This window comes from Fistularia commersonii, chromosome 14 (genome assembly GCF_037954325.1).
Source record: "Fistularia commersonii isolate RoL2024-O1a breed Wild chromosome 14, RoL_Fcom_v1.0, whole genome shotgun sequence".
NCBI classification, from domain to species: Eukaryota; Metazoa; Chordata; class Actinopteri; order Syngnathiformes; family Fistulariidae; genus Fistularia; species Fistularia commersonii.
Genome location: NC_141297.1, coordinates 7269820 through 7286212, shown reverse-complemented (window position 1 = coordinate 7286212; position 16393 = coordinate 7269820). Strand labels below are relative to the sequence as shown.

Sequence of the window (16393 nt, the reverse complement as noted above, 5' to 3'; positions counted from 1 at the left end):
CTTTGTGTGTGTGTGTGTGTGTGTGTGTGTGTGTGTGTCCCGCAGTGGAAGGCGAGGACAGCCAGCTTCGACAGCCAAGGCTCATGCCCCTCGCCGCGGCCCCCCGCCAGCCCATGAGCAGAGCCACCTGTGACCCAGCGGCCCGGGAGGAGGAGGCGTCCCACCTCCCGCCGATCCACTTCCTGTCTGCCTGTCTGACTGTGGAGAAACAACACCCCCCTCCTCACCCTCACCCTCCCCTCACTCTCTCACTCTTTCTATCCTTCAAGTCAAATCTCAAGAGCACCCCCCCTTCCCCGTCCGAGATCTGACACGGGACCGCCGAGGGTTTTCAGCCATCGGGTGAGTTGGACTTATGAACCCCCACTCCCTGGACGTCCGGTCTGCAAAACACCCAGGGTTGGAGGTAGAGGAGGAGGTGGTGGTGGAGGTGGAGGTGGAGTGGGTGGGGGTCTCCATCCTTTCTGCCCCCCTGCAGCCCCTCCAAAAGAGAAGACACAGCTGCAGAGACTCTTTGATGGAGGAGCTCTCTCCATGCAGGCAGCGGATGTTTCGCAGAGGGAGGTGGCAGATGAAGAGGAGTTGGAGGAGGGTTGGGGGTCCGGCAAGCTCAGGCAGGATTTAAAGCAATTTGAAAAACAAAAAAAAGCAAAAAAAAAAAAAAAAAAAAAAAAAAAAAACCTGTTGATCTTTTTCAGTGCTGTGACTGTAGCATTTTGGAGATATTAGATATAACCCTCCCCTCCCTCTCTTCGTCTTAGTTTGTGAAATTTAAACCAATCCCCGGTTCTGCAGGTTTTATTGTGTTTTCCGCGGACGGACGCTGATTTTTACTCTTTGAGTTAACGTTTTAAAAAGAAAAAAAAAAAAAAAACTCGGGGAGAGACAGAGTGAGGATTGAGAAATAAAAATAAGCACAATTTGCATAAAAAGCCGAAAAAGAGTCACTTTAATAGAAGACAAATGTTATGTTGTTGGTTTTTTTTTTTTTTTTTTTTTTTGCTGTTCAACATTCTCTTTCAAGCTAAATGTTTTCCTCCAGGCAAAAAAAAAAGAAAAACTTTTATTTGTTTTTCCTGGATGGGTGCGTGTTGCGTGCGTGTGTGCATTGTTGTGTGCAGACATCAGTTTGATTCCTTTTACCCTCCCCAGAAATACAAAATCCTTTAAAAAAATACAGATATATGTAGCTTTGCTGGTTGTGACGGTTGAGAATAAAAAATAAAAATAAAATAACTCCCCTGGCTGGACCTCCGTCAGGTGATGGATGCAATATTTCTGAGGATCCCCGACAGGATTGACAATTAAATCAGCCGCTCGCTCTCCGGACAGTGACTCAGCCCAGATCCTGAATAACTGGTCTGTCGGAGTAAACAAAACTAAGATCCATCCATATCTGATAATAATGGAAAGTGGGAATGGAAAGAAAAACAACCGTTTTTTAATTGGCTTTAAGGACCTGATGATAAATATTGAAATCTCACGTGAATTTATTCTGTTTTATTCCTTTTTTTTTTTTCAAACTGTGTCAACCATTGCAATGAGAGTAAGTTCTCCCATGCTAGGGTAAACAGCTATCATTAGCCTAGCCCGCAAAAATGACAACGGAGGCCTAAATGGGATGAACCGCATTCCAAACACCTCTCAGAAGCCAGAGGCCTTCCAGATGCTCATCGCGCTAAGTCCGCTCACAAACGCGTCTGCTGAAACGGGGCTAGCCGCTAAGTGTTCGGTTTTATAATCTAGCTGTAGCCACGAGTTTCATAAGAAAACACATTTCCAAGGAGTTTATATCGACTTGCCAAGGAAGTTTGTAAAAGGTAAATAACCAAAAAAACGCACAAATACAACACCGAGGTCAAAGTCAACACACGGCTGTAGGTGTTTCATTAGCATGAACGTGCTAATTTAGCTGATATCCCTTAGCGCTCACTAAAGGGGGCTAGCTAATTACGGCATGTGGCTAACTAGCGATCATCGACTTTAGCTTTAGCATCGTGGAAACAAGACGTCATGATTTGGCACAACGGCGCCCGCTAGCAGAGGTGCCACCGTCTTATTATTACCCAGGGTTAGCATCTCCTTTTGTCGCCTGTTTAGCATTTTGTTAACCTGGCTTAGACTCTTCCTGTCAGGTTATCTCGGGCATTAATGCTAAGAGTTCGATGGAAATCCAATATGGCTACCACGGTAGTTCACCCTGGGCGCCGCCTGCATTGTATTATGTAATTTTTTTTTTTTTTTTTTTTTTCCAAGTCACACCACCAATGAAGGCTTCAGGCAAACTTTTTATTTTTCTCTCTCACTCTCTTTTTTTTTTTTTTTACTCGGGAGCTGCTGATATGATCGGAGGAAGACGCGTCGTGGCACCGAAACGAAGCGATATCAGGCTGGAAACATTCAGAGATTACATTTGGTCTGGTGGTTGGGAGGGAAGGGGGGAAATTTCCAACTAGCGCTTATGTATTATCTGAACGGCAGCCCAAATTAAATCTGATAGCGTAGAGATTTTATTGGAGGACCGGACTCTGGACAAGTCCTGCAACGACACGAACTGGCGGTGAAATATGCGACACGATGAAAATGTCACGGGTTTAAAGGGGGTGGGGGGGTCAAAACACAAGTGGACGCAGTCAACTGATGCGGCGGGATCCGGTTCGTACGGGTTTGTGTCGTCGGATTAGCCGCGCGACGAGGGAGGGGAGCGATTGGCGTCGGCGTGGCGGTGGCATTTCTCTAATTGGTACTTTTTCTGGCGGGGGTGAGTCAGCGAGCCTGCGTTGTTCGTGCTTGACGGAATCCAAAGCCATATCTAACAAGGGGGTTGTCGTGGGGTTCAGAACGTTTGAAAACAAAAACACCTAAGGGATAATGGCACACAGGGACACACCTTTCCCAGGTTTAAGCCCGAATCTTGAATCAGGTACAGAGTATTTATTAATCTATTTCTTTATTATCTATTTATTCATTTATTTATTTCTATGTATGCCTCAAACTGTTTCACCTGCTCCTGAATACTTTTTTACATTTTCTTGGTCCTACATCAAATCTTATTGGTTATCAGGTTGTAGTGAGCAGAGATGAAGTCATGTGACTAATTTTCGCTATAATCTTAAAGATAATATGTCAAACTCGGAAAATAAAACAACAGACACAGCGAAAACAGTCCCGCATATTGATCTGATTGTATTGATTTTTTTTTTTTTGGCGTGGGCTCTACTATATTTGAAACCTGGGCTGGCGTTATTCTTTGGGATTAGGTCAGATTACCGCTCAGGACGGGCCTTCAGGTTCAACAGTCGCAGATGCAAATTGAAAAAAAAAAGAAAGCTAAATAAAATAGAAAAAATCTTAATGTTTTTCTCACACGGTGATTAAATTACCCCCTTGGAAAATCTGGAAAATGTCCGATCTGGTTAACAGCGGGTTTATTGCCGCGCTATAAACGCTATATGTAGCTTTAATGCTCTTTTTTTTTTTTTTTCCAAGCAAACATGTTTAGAACCCCCCCCCCCCAAACAGCTTCTGCCCCCCAAAAACCCAAAGCCAATGGTTGAGAAACAACACCATTTACTCCACTTCATTTTATGTATGGATGTGTGTGTGTGTGAGTGTGTTTTCACCGTTCGGACAGCCTGTGGAATGGGCGGCCTCGGTTTACGGACTGTTAACCCCCCCCCCCCCCCCCCCCCAAACTTCACCTCGCCTCGTAACGTCTCCCGATATGACCCCCCACCCCTTCCCCCGCCCCTCCTGGCGGCTGTGACGGTAGCGTAGAATTTCCAATTTTCTATTGAAGACCTTTTTTTGTATTTGTGATAACAGAAATGTCCGGGGAAACGCGAGTCGCTGTTAGAACTGGGAAAATAAAAAAAAAAAAACAAATAAATAAAAAAAATGTCTGTTATGAGTTCTAGGTTCTAGATCATTATCAAGAGTGGCGATCTGAGTGTGTAATAAACTGAAATTAGCCAAGCGGTGTTTTCGAAGAGTGTGTCGTCCTCGTTTGGTTTCCTCCCCGCCCGCCGGGTGTCGCGCCCCCAGATGTGTGTGATGGTCTTTCTTTCTTTCTTCCTTTTTTTCTTTCTTTTTTTCCGATTAAAAGGACTGGTGCGCCCGCCGGGCCCTGCGCTCCTGTGGTGTCTTCATTTGTGTCCCGCGTTTGTTTCGGTTTCCCCGCGGCGGGGAGACTCGCTCCGGTGAGCCGGTGGGAATTCAAGCGGTTGGCGGCGGAGGATTACCGGCGAACGCCGCTAACCGGCTCACTTTTTCCTTTCAGGAGGTCCTTTGGGCCAAAGCCATTCACCCTCTAGCTGCAGCCCCGCTCCATCAAACAGGATTTATCAAGGTTAGTTTCTCTACCTCGCAGCAACAAGGTCCCTGGTTCGATCCCGACAGGGAGTTTTTTTTTTTTTGTCTCCATGACCCTCCGTGTCCTCTGGGGTTCCTCTAAAAGTCCAAAAGCATGTAGGAGGTTCATTGAAGACCCTGAATTGCCCAGACAGGTGAATCAGAATCAGAATACTTTATTGATCCCTCAGGGGGGGAAAGCAGCTCCTGCTACAGAGTGGGGAAGAATCAAAATAGAACTCTATAGCGAAAGAAAGAATAAAATAACAAATAATAAGGATAAAATAAAAAAAGGTAAAGATTAACAGAAAGAAATAAAATAAAGTGGAAGATGTGTATATATATATGTGGTATATGAAATATGTGTGTACATGTGTTAGGGCGGTGAATAATCGTATGTCTATATATGATGTGTGAATGAGAGGGTGAATATCTGTATGTGCTACATGAGAGAGTGAATGGTTGTATCCATTTATATGAATTTGGAAGGAAAAGATTAATAGTTGTATGTTTCTACATGATGTATGAATGAAATAGTTGTATACCTATAGATATAAATGAAGTGTGAGTGAAAGTATGGATGGTTGTATGTCTCTATAATATATAACATGTTTTTTCTCTATAGAACGCGTGAATGAGAGGGTGAATTATATGTCTCTTTAACATGAATGATAGAGTGAATGGATTCATGTCTACATGACATGAATGAGAGGGTGAATAGTTGTATATCTATATGATGTAAATGAGAGAGTGAATGTGAGGCTGTATGTATCCAAATGGTTTGTGAATGTGAGGGTGAACGTTGTGTGTCTGTATATGACGCAAATGAGAGTCTAAATATTTAGTGAGCAATTCGGGGTCTCCAATGAACCTCCTGCATGTTTATGGGCTACATGGAGACTTCACACAGAAAAGCCCCTCCTGTCAGAACCGAACCAGGGCACCGCCTTTGTGACGCTCAATAGGTTATTAACACTTCAAAAATACAGTTAATTCATTATAATGACAAGGCTTTTAAAACCCAAAGAATGCAGGAGGTCTCAAAAATCTTTCCTGGACAAACTCCCTTGGTTTCTGATGGTTTATTCTGAGGCTGTGACCCCGACCCGCCAATCTGTTACGGCCGGAGATTTTATCCGCTAGCGGGTGAGAAATGAGGTGGTTGAATCGCTTGCTGTCAGGGAATGATTTATTATGGTTATGAAATTCATACGTATATAAAACACGCCTTCATAGCACCCACACATACACACACAGGTTTCCCAATAAACACATTTGCATTGAAAAAATACAGAAGGGACACAAAAGAAATAGAATTTCCCATGCTAGCATGACAGCTGCTTTCCGAAGCAGACGGATCGCTTTGGAAAGAAAAAAGGCCCCCGACTTTCACCCTAGAAACATCTGTGAGGGTGAAACGTGGGTGTCTGTTTCAAATCTGCCGTGACCGAAGCCTCCCAAAGACACATGGTGCTTCCATCCGCCTTGAAGAAGAAGTAGAAGAAGAAAAAGGAAGAAGAAGAAGAAGAAAAAGAAGTCCTTCCCTGCCGTAGCTCAGACCAGGAGCTTCCTCTTGGTGGTCATTCTGTAGATGATCTGATAGCCGTCGTCCCAGGCGTACAGCTGCTTCTCCTCGGGGTTGTATCTCAGGCTGCTGTGGGCGCCGTACCTCCGGGGGAAGTAGAGCAGCGGCGCCTCTTCGCCGATCACCACGTCGTTGACGTCGAACACGCACTGGATCCTGGAGCGACTGGGCAAGCGCGTGTTGTACACAACGTAGATAGTGCCACAGGCCACGAACGCCGCCTCCGCGTTCTCCCGGGGGCAGCGGGTGTCCCAGATTTGCTCGATGTCCAGACTGGCGGCGTCCATCTTGGCGAGGTGGATGTTCGAGTCGTCGGGGCCGGTGGCGTACAGCAGCCAGAGGCCCTCGTCGTCCGCGGCTAGGTCCGCCACCGTCTCCGGGTTGAGGCCGTAAACGCTAACCCGGCTTTCCACGGGGAACATGGCAATGTCCGCCACCGAGTCACTGAGAAGATCGTACTTGACCACCTGCAGGTCGGCGTCGGCCTCCTGGGTCACGTAGTACAGGTAGCCGTCGTAGACGGCACTGCCGAAACCTTTCCAGTCGTTTGGCAGCCGCATGCGCCGCCCGGCGGTCAGGTCCGGGGACCCGGCGAAGTCCTTCACCGACTCGAACTGGTAGAACGTGTCTCCCGAGGTCCCGTTGAAAACATACAACTTGGAGGAGGTGGGGTCTCTGACCCACACGCCCTTGGCTCCGCCCACTCTCTTCAGGATCTTCACCGATTGGATGCCGGAGATGATTTCCACGCAGTCTGCGATCGAAAACAAAACGGAGATAACCTCGTCATCACGGTAGAAATAGAAGATCGGCACTGCGATGAATGTCGTCACAGGTGGTGCAGTTAGTGCAGCGGCTAGCTTAGCCTCGGCGCACCCAGATGCTACGAGGTGACATACGAAGTACATGGAGTCCGTCCTTGTTGCTCAGACATACTGGCCTCATGCTAGTAATTGTAAACTCAATCTATGGGGGATTTGAACTTGCAATTTCTGACTGAATTGTTTTTCCTGAAGTCTGGCGCACAAAGTACTCCCTGAGGGCCAATGAGCTGCGAGGGCAGTTGGTTGGACCACAGAGTTGTGAGTTCAGAGGCGGGAAACACCCGTTAGACACAGGTGTGACCATGGACTGCACTTTTCCTCACCACTAAAATGAGAATGCCAGAGGCCCAACAACATGGCCGCGAACAACTTGGTTGCATCCACCCTGTTTTAGGAACTCGTTGTTGTTGAAGGTATGCCATCCCCTCAGTTGGGGTATAAAATGTAAAAAGATGCAAAAATGTAAATGTTTTGAGGTTGTTTTTTTTTTGGGGGGGGGGGTCTCATCATCACGCATGATAGCTAAAATAATCTGTTATATTTGATTTATGTATTAAAGAGGAAGTCATTTATTTCAAAGGTCATTAGGGAGTCTGTAATTGGCGACGCTGTCAAACTGAAACCAGGCAATAATTTCCCGGCTTGTTTTTAAAATGGATTTGGGTTCGATAGAGTGGGAGGAAAGTTAAACTCCGCTCATTTGCATAAACGGTCAGATGTCGGGGAGAGAAGAGAATACAAAGCTTCCCCTGAAGGCGAAGGAAACCAGGCCAGGATCCAGAGAGGAAGTATGAGCGCAGTACACAGATGCACGGAATACTTCTTCCAGGAGACAAATACCGCGCTCGAGAGGTTGGTGGGGGAGGGGGGGGGACGTAACACTGACTAATTTAATGAGAGCTAACGATGCGGCGAAGCTTGTTGCGGGTCACTTCACAACAGAGCGTCATCCTGCGAAACATGAGCTTGGCCGGGGGGGGGAAAGCGATGCCCCAGAGGCGACTTCCTGTCCTCCCTCGCTGCAGACGCAGAGACTTTTTTTTTTTATTAATTGAAGTCCACTTGAGGTCAAGAAAATGACTCGTACGCTAAGACTTGAGACCTGCTAAACTCTTAGCACTGTGAATGCTAGCCTATTGTTTGTGTAGCCTGTCCCTGGCATTGCATCTGTAGCCTAGCTCTGGCAACTCTAGTATACACCATTCGAAGACAAAATTTGTACTTTTTTCATTGAGCCGAATAAAAAAATGCCATTGGCAATGATGGAGGTTTTGGAACTCGAAATTGAGCTTGAAGTCGTTTGTCGAAGTTATGATGATGCTGTAGCTCAAATACACAATTTGGTTGGACCTTAATTGAGTCGTACTCCAGTGTATAACTTTAATTCATTCCTAAATTTAGCTTTGCTTCAGTGAGATGACAATGGAGAATGGATTAGTCTGTTCCTGCCCCGTCAAAATGAACGATTTCTTTACCGTTTTTACGTAATTTTATGCTCAGGATAGCCGAGAAAACACATTTTCTATGCTGATGACTCTGCTTTGTTTTTAAGAACGTCAGCTCTAGGGTCCGAAGGCCTCATTCACTCTCCACTACCACTAATAGCTTTGTGGCTTAAAGCACATAAATCAATTCAAATTGGAAAACAAAGCTCTGAGAGCCAGTGAGGAGTTCAGCGGAGAGTTTGCTGCAGCGTGACTGGCGCACAAATGCATTTCTCTGCAAACAGTTAGCAGCTAATGTGTTGGTCAACCAACTCTAGGTCAGTACCACGAAAGATGTTTTTTTTTCAAGCTGACTCTTTGATGTCAATACGAGAATTATATCCTTTGTTTTGAAATGTTAGCGTGGAACATCCAAACTTAAAAATAGCCGGAGCTCGAGCGGACACGGCTGGAGCCACCGCTTCTTTTGATGTGTTCGAGGAACTGAACGTTCTGCGGGCGTCCGGAAGATCAACCGTGCCACGAGGCAAGCAGAGCCACACGGCCCCCCTGCAATGGCCTCTGGTTTTGTTTCCCAAAAAAAAAAAAAAAAAAAAAAGTTGTGCACAGAAGGCGCATTCAAGGAGGCAGGAATAAACGAGTTGCATCCAAGCCAGACCTCCTGGAAAAGATGACGGCCGAGTGACTCAAAGCATTAAATGGCTCCCATTTTCCAGGGCGGAGAGGAGGTGGGGCCGCGTTAGCGAGCCCGCTAGCGACGGCGTGATAGGAATTAAAACATGTAAAAAAAATGGTCGTAACTGAACGGGATCTCATCGGTTCTGTTACGGATACCTGAAAAAAGAATAGTTTTTGTTAAAATTTCAATTTCCCGTTCAACCCTGAGGGCTCACCCGAGACGCTGGAGGGAACCTCCTCCCATTCGTCCTCCCCCCGCCTCCCCTCGGGGCCCCAGGCTCCCCCCTCCAACACCTTGTCGGCCGCATTGACGCAGGCCCGGGGGGCGGTGCGAGACTCCACGTAGTCCATCTCCCGCTCCGCCCGCTCCACCCTGGCCGCCGCCCCCTGCAGATCTTTGAGAAGCAGGGCGTGATCCCGCTTGAGCACCTCCGCCGCCTCCGCCGCCAGCTTCTGGAAACCCTGCAGCTCTGCCTGGTACCGGCGGGACTCCTGGTGCCACAAATGCATGTGGTCCTGAGAATCCACAGAGAGGGGTGAGGGTTGTTTTTTCTGCTCCCCCCCCATCCAGCCCACCCGACGCCCGTCTGTCCATCCACCCGCCGCCCACCCACCTGGGAAAAACAGGTAGAGCTTTGTTGGACCCGCTAGCCGCGCTCAGCGTTGCGGTTTCCACGGGGACTGGGTGGCCAGTGGTCCGGACTCCGGTGTCATCCATCTTAAAGTATAAATTCAAATCCCCCCCCCCGCCGTATCCTTTGACTGAATACTAAACAGTATGTTTCTGGACCATTCCATGTATTTATAACGGCAGGGATGAGTCGTAGCGAGTTTCAAAAGTACTTCAAAACCACAAATATTTGGATTTACAGTAAACTGGTTTGTGGAAGAGGATTTATTTATCGGAATTCGAGTCTCGCTTTCTTATCGTTTTCGAGCCGTTTGCCCTCCGCGCCACCAGGGGGCGCTGAAGAGCCATCATCTGTGACGGTTAGAAGACCGAAGCACATTCACTGCTTTTCTTTTTTTTCTCTAGTTTTTATTCAGTATTTATCATATATATTTGGCTTTTGTCAAAACTGTTCATCCCCTCGTTCAATTTTCATATACATTTAGCCATTCACCCTCTCATTCACGCATCACACAGAGTTTAAAACCTTTCACCTACTCATTGACAGGTCAAAATCACTCTCACACTTTCATACAAAAGTCATACTGTAATTTCCACACGACTTTTTTTCACACGCTTTGAACACTGCTGCTTAAACAATGATGCAGCTAATCTATGGATTTTCGGGGGGGCTAACGAGCTTTATGCCACCAAAACATTAAGCTTTCTCACATCGGACCAATGGAATTACCGTGAAATTCTGAGGCAGTTCAATTCCGATACTGAAGAAGACCACTTTAATGGTTTTAGTGCGCGGGAGAAAGATAAAGGTAGCGATCAGCTGAAGTGGGACAAAGCGGGATAAAAAATGGATGGATGGATGGATGGATGGAATTTTCCTTGTGTTATTTATTATTAATCTTTTCCAGGGTGTACCCCGCCTCTCGCCTGATGACGGCTGGGAAAGGCTCCATTTGTGGATGCTACTGGTATGTATTTAATTAAAAGTTAAAAAAAATAGTTTCTGTGTAAAGACAGATACAACATGGACACCTGCGGCTTATAGACAAGTGCGAGCTATACATGTACACATATATTTATTTTTGTTATTTTTAGCCGGTGCGTCTTATATTCAGGTGCACTCAATAGTCCATAGAAATAGAAAATAGGATAAAGACATCCATCCATTCATTGTCTCATTCATACATCATACAACCATTCACTCTTTCATTCACACGTCATATAAAGACATGCAACCTTTCACTTGCTCATTTTCATGTTGTATCGCAGCATCTCCCAACCCTTTTTTGTACCAGGGACTGGTTTTATGGATGAACATGTTTCTGCTGACCAGTTGGCAGTGCAGGTGTTATATAATAAAAACTTCTGTCAGTTCACAATATTTATCTGAATACAAAGATCACACTTTAAATCAGGCAATTAAAATAATTTTGCATGATAATTTCAATTCATCATAAAGCACTTTTGAGGGTTCACCCCGAATAATGCATAGGGAGCTTTGTTATCACCTGTTGTGATGAACCCATAACTTAGGTAGAAATCTTGATATTTTCTTTTAAATGCAGCTTTCTTTTTGCTGGCGATCTGCGACACTTCTGCGGTTTCATTGTCAGCTCGCCTCCTCCCGAAAAAGCTCTCAAGCCATTTTTGCATCCGGCTCTTTTTTTTTTGCAAGGGCCGGAGCTGATGTGTGTAATGGCACGACAGAGATAAGCGTGTCAATAAGGCGAAGGCGGAAACAGTCGAAAAAAACAGCAATTTGTACCAAGAGAGATTTTCCGTGCAGCCCGGTACCAAATAACCTGTGGATTGGTACCAGTCCCGGGACCGGGGTTTGGGCACCCATGTTGTCGAGAGACATTCAGCCATTCACACATTGTGCATGTATATACTGTATTTTTCGCACACTGAAGCACACTTAAAATCCTTACATTTACTCAAAAATCGTCTGTGCGCCTTATAGCCCAGTGCGCCTTATGTATGAATTCTTGTTATGCACTCAAAGATCTGTCATAATGTTTTCATGCGACTTTGGTAAGTGACAAAGCCGCTCCTCTTAATTGATTATCGGACTGTTCTCACCTGACACGGGGACGTTGTGTTAAAGTCAGTCGTTGGTTGAAGATGGCTTGCAACGTTAGATAAGTAATTATGTTGTGCTTGAATACGACATTGGTCCAACCTCACGCTAACTTCAGGCGTCCGCTATCGCCGGCAACGATAAACCAATCAGACAACAGTATGTAGTACGCTTACCCCCGCCACTTTTTGTAATACCAGTTCGTTCCGTGTTTTGAGGATCCCGCAAAATTACACCTGTTAAGAAAAATGCTTATGAAGCGGAATTCAAACTCAAGTCGCGCAGTAGACGATGGGAATTGAGCGGCTGCCAAAAAATTCAACATGAATGAATCAATGGTGCGGAAGTGGAGGACGCAAGTACATGAACTGCGCCAAATAAAGAAGACCAAACAGAGTTTCTGAGGGAACAAAGCGAGATGAATGAGACGAATAAAGTTCGACTAAACTGACCGTTTCGTTTCGCTTTATATACTGTATCTTTTATCATGCGCTTGATGAAAATAGACCCGTTCATTGATACTGAGCCTTATAATGGGGTGCGCCTTATGGTCCGCAAAATACGGTAGACGTGCTGCCTGGCAGGACAAATATCACTCCATATAATGTATATTTCCGGGTAGGAAGGGGCGACATATCAGGGACGCATTGGAAATATTTAAAGTTATTTACACGACCCCCTGCCCACCCACGCAGTGCTGTACTTTGTCGTCTGCCCGCTGATTTGTCGTGTTCTCTTTTTTTTCTCCATTTTGTCAGTTCTTGTTTTATTCCTCAGTAAGCTTGTCTCCTCGCACCGCGGCTCGCTCGCCTCATGCGCTCACCTGCGCCCGGTTATGCAATCGGCCCCGCTGCTCGCGTCTCCTCCAATCAGATCCCGGCCTGGCCTCCCGCACGCCTGTGTCTTGTTGTGTAATTAGCTCGGTCTGGATGGGAAGTTCTGAATCCGGCTTTCGCCTTCGCTTTGTTTTGTTTCGCCGGCCTAATCCTCCATTTCGGCTCCATGGGCGCTTCCTGTCCCGTCGCTTTCAGGTTAGTTTTCATCCTTGAGTGTGTTTTTTTTTTTTTTTTTTCCAACTTTACCAATGTTTTCAAGTCACGGGTTCACTTCCTGTTTGCCGGGCTTTCTGAATGTTCTTCCTCACCCTTTTTTTTTGTTTCAAATTTGCAAAACGCTACGCACAGTGGCATAAGAAGGTCCCTGGTTCGATTCCTACAGGAAGGGCCTCTCCGTGGAGTCACCATGTTCTCAAACAGTCCAAAAACATGCAGGAGGTCCAGCGGAGACCCGAAATAGTACAGACGTGTGAATGAGCGATGTTGTATTTCTATATGAGGCCCTGTGATTGGTCCGGAGTGAACCCCACCTCTCATCCAATGACAGCTGGGATAGGATATAAGCGGTATAGATAACAGATGAATGGATGAATTTACAAACATTGAACTTCCCTGAAATATGAAAGCCTCGCCATCCTGCACAGAGACTTGCCGGTATGTTCTTGCCCGTAAAGCGGTGCATCAGATAAACGAGTGCATCACACACACACACACGCACAGCTGTGTGTTACATGAGGACAGGCTGGGATAAACAATCCCTCCAAGGAGAGTTTGGCTTTTTGTTTAGATTCCGTGTTCTCTCTGAGATGTGAACCGCATCCCTTCCTGCCGACGGCCGGAGGTCACCTAAGGGAACACTGACTCGTGGAGTCGCTCGATCGTGTATTTTAAAAATGGAAAAAAAAGCAGCTAGAGAGCGAGGACCTGCATGCTGAGAACCTGGATCTGCAGAACCGCATGACTAAAGAGGGAACTGGAGTAGAGGAAGGATAAGACTCCTCACGCTAAACTTTGGGGAAACATTAGTTTTGCTCTTCCGGACGGACAAAAGGGCAAATAAATCACCTCAGGAAGTCATTCCGTCGGATGCGGAGGGTTGAGGGGGGGACAGGATTTAAACCCCCCTGAAGACGTGGGGAGTCTAGACGCTTCCCCCTCATAACTCAGAGCCCTGCTAGGTGGGCGGGCAGGATGCCGAACTGGAGGCCGAACGCTCAGGTTGGAATTAACCCTCCTCTTCTCTGTGGCGAGATCCAGTCTCACAGTCCCCGGAGTTAATCTATCTGGAACATTTCCCCAGAAGACAATAACAAGAAGGGAATCTTGTTAGCGTGCCAAGGAGCGAAACTACCCTGTTCACCACTAGGGGGCATCCAAGGTCAAACGTCAGAGGCCAAAACGCCAATCGCTCATTCATCCGTTTGATAAATTCCGTAAAACAAAACAAATCAGACCGAAGGCGAAGACTGGACTTCCTGGTTCCCGTTCTTATCGCCGATGTTTTAACGTCCAAATTTGACCGAATAGTCAACGGGGAGCTCCGTAGCTGTTCCCCGTCCACACACACCGAGCTCTTTGTCTTGTTTGCCCACGCCGATAACATCGCATATCAACCGGAGCGGGGTTTGGGGGGCCTTTTTTCTCCCAAAAAAAAAACGGAATGCGGTTGCTCCCGGTGATGATTGACGCCGTTGCACGGGCAGATGAAACACTCCCGGCCAGGCGGTAATAACATGACCGTCCTCCACCTCTTCCCCCGACGCGCAACCAAAATGAAAGTTCAATGAAAATCTTGCTGCCTTTGTATCGTCGGTGTGGAGACGGAGGACCGGCTCTGAGCCCGAGGGGGGAGCGAGGGGGGGCAGGGAGCAGGGCTTAGCTGTAAATAGATGATTCATTTCATGGCCGATAACGGTTTTAAGTTTTTTTTTTTTTTTCCGGCCAGCTGGATAGAAATGAAAATATCTTGTCTGTGGAAATGGACCCCCCCCCCAACACATTACCGATCCGCTGGGATGTTTATTACCATGGAGGTGGGGAAAAAAAAAAAAAAAACACTGTTTCTTTTGTTCTGATCGTAATGGCGATAATGATGAGAGATGTTCCGACGCTTCCGCCCGCCAATGGGCCTCCAACCGACGGACCGATCGGTCGGCTGAAATCTTCCCGTCAAGGATCGATATCGGTTTCTTATAACTTCACCGTTTCGTCAGACGTCTCATTTAGATCCCGACTACCTCCCGGGTGCTACATCCCAGCGTCTCCTTGCTGTGCTCCATTGTTGGGGGTCGTTCGAGTGAATTTAGATTTTTCCTCAGCTTCATCCGTCCGAGATTTTTTCAGAGAAACTCACTGGTTTGACGTACGAAACACGGAGACTCGTCTCCGACGTCAAACCATCAACGAGCCATCGTCCCCTATAATTCCCCAAATTTAGCGACTTTGCCCTCGGAGTTTAACTTCGCCAACGCTCCGATCGCTCCGGATCATCTCAAATACGTCACCGACCGAAATGAAGTCAACAATGATCGGCGCTCCCGGATAATCAGCCTATTAACCACCGATGGATGGCGTAAAAAAAAAAAAAAAAAAAAAAATACAATTCCCCGCTGGTTGTTGATGGGTTCTTACCTCGATGGCCAGCAGCCGGTTCTCCAGGTAGTCCACCAGCGCTTGGTAGTAGAGCTGGGCTCCGCTGAGCGTCCAGGCCACAGACACCAGAAGGACCAACACCGGCTTCATTGTCGGTCACTCAGCGGGACGCCGGGTCCCTTCGCGCTGCTCACCCCCCCTTGCAACCACCACCGGGCGCGTTCCTCAGGCGGCCGTCCCCACCCGGGGGGGGCGTTCACGTGCGCTCCGACGCCTCGGGGGAGTCACGGGCGGAGGGGGTAGGGGGGCGGCCAGGGGTGGACCCGAAGGAGGGAGTCAGCCGGGAGTTTTCCGATTCTTCCAGCGCTCGGACTTTGCTGGAATGTTTTCCCAAACTCTCAGGGAGGAGCCTTCAGCCTCTTACCCTGCTCTGTCCTCCCCGTGTGTGTGTGTGTGTGTGTGTGTGTGTGCACTCCACCCCAGGTTTTTGTTGCACAGAGGAGGGTGCATTTAACCCCTCCAATCTTCATGAAAGTACTTGTGATGTTGTGTTCAAATCTTTTTTCTAGGAAAATCTTAGTGTAGCTTTTTTTTTTTTTAAATGAACTATGTAAATCCTCAATCTTTCCAATGAGTATCGCCCATTTTAATGCATTTATTTTTTTCCTAGTACTTCGCAGAAGCTAGTTTTACAGTACTTTGAATGAATACTTCAAATGAGTAAATGTGGCAGTACAAGACCACAGGAAATACTTTTAATTTTCCGACCCGACAAATAGTCGAGGTGCTAGCACGCTTTTAGCCGTGTCGCTAACAAAACATGCAACGATACTCGTTATTTGTATTTTGTTTGCAGTTCCACTGGATTCCAACAAAAGACGTAATTTCCCCGTGAAATAATTCCAGGGGTTGGACTTTAAAACAGGAATATTAATTTCATGCAAGCTATTTTACATAACGCATCAGAGAGAGTCAAAGAAGTCTGGTGAGGTTAAAAAAAAAAAAATACAAGTCTACATTTTTTAACATGTGGTCAAGTTTTGATTCTTCATTCATTATTTTTCAACTGACAGACAAATTTCATGTAAAATTAATGAATTATAACGCGTCTAATTCAAAGAAAAAAGTACTTGAGCTGAAATTTACTCCATTGAGTTTAATTAGAATATGCTGTTTTATGAAAAGTTGCTGCATTAATGATGGCTTATACACACACACACACACATTCACAAGTTACTTGTTTTTAATAAATCTACACTGGGAGGTGTGGACGTCATAATAGTAATTTAAACTGAATTTTATATCTGAAACTAGCAGAAGGAGACCATTCCTTTTACCTATTTTTAGTTACACAATTGTACACAAGCACAAT

At 46.4% G+C, this 16393-nt stretch overlaps 2 protein-coding genes across 5 annotated transcripts in view; one reads left to right on the top strand and one right to left on the bottom strand.

The window, feature by feature from the left end:
• syt6a (synaptotagmin VIa) overlaps positions 1-4124 on the top strand; it is a 57369-nt gene extending 53245 nt beyond the window's left edge. For both annotated transcript variants that reach the window (XM_086159051.1, XM_086159050.1), the window contains one exon: positions 46-4124. In XM_086159051.1, coding sequence (XP_086015177.1) covers positions 46-117 — 72 coding nt within the window. In that variant the 3' untranslated portion in view covers positions 118-4124. The remainder of the gene's footprint in view (positions 1-45) is intronic.
• A 1318-nt stretch (positions 4125-5442) lies between these two features.
• Positions 5443-15432, bottom strand: olfml3a (olfactomedin-like 3a). 3 transcript variants are annotated; one of them, XM_086159801.1, is made up of 3 exons: positions 15061-15432; positions 9098-9398; positions 5443-6689 (listed from the first exon to the last, which is right to left on the bottom strand). In XM_086159801.1, the coding sequence occupies exons 1-3, from the start codon at positions 15169-15171 to the stop codon at positions 5905-5907; spliced, it is 1197 nt and encodes a 398-aa protein (XP_086015927.1). In that variant the 5' UTR covers positions 15172-15432; the 3' UTR covers positions 5443-5904. The 3 variants fall into 3 exon arrangements, with proteins under 3 accessions (XP_086015927.1, XP_086015929.1, XP_086015928.1); XM_086159803.1 differs by having other exon boundaries at positions 5443-6717; positions 9117-9398; XM_086159802.1 differs by having other exon boundaries at positions 5443-6717; positions 9162-9398.
• Positions 15433-16393: the final 961 nt, after the last annotated feature.

What these genes read in the sequence shown, in the direction of transcription:
- olfml3a (XM_086159803.1), bottom strand. Translation starts at nt 15,171, where the DNA reads ATGAAGCCGGTGTTGGTCCTTCTGGTGTCTGTGGCCTGGACGCTCAGC. An exon ending in ACCGGCTGCTGGCCATCGAG is followed by an intron (nt 9,399 to 15,060) that starts GTAAGAACCCAT and finishes GTGGATTCTCAG; the next exon opens with GACCACATGCATTTGTGGCA. An exon ending in GGGAGGACGAATGGGAGGAG is followed by an intron (nt 6,718 to 9,116) that starts GTTCCCTCCAGC and finishes CGTGATGACGAG; the next exon opens with GTTATCTCCGTTTTGTTTTC.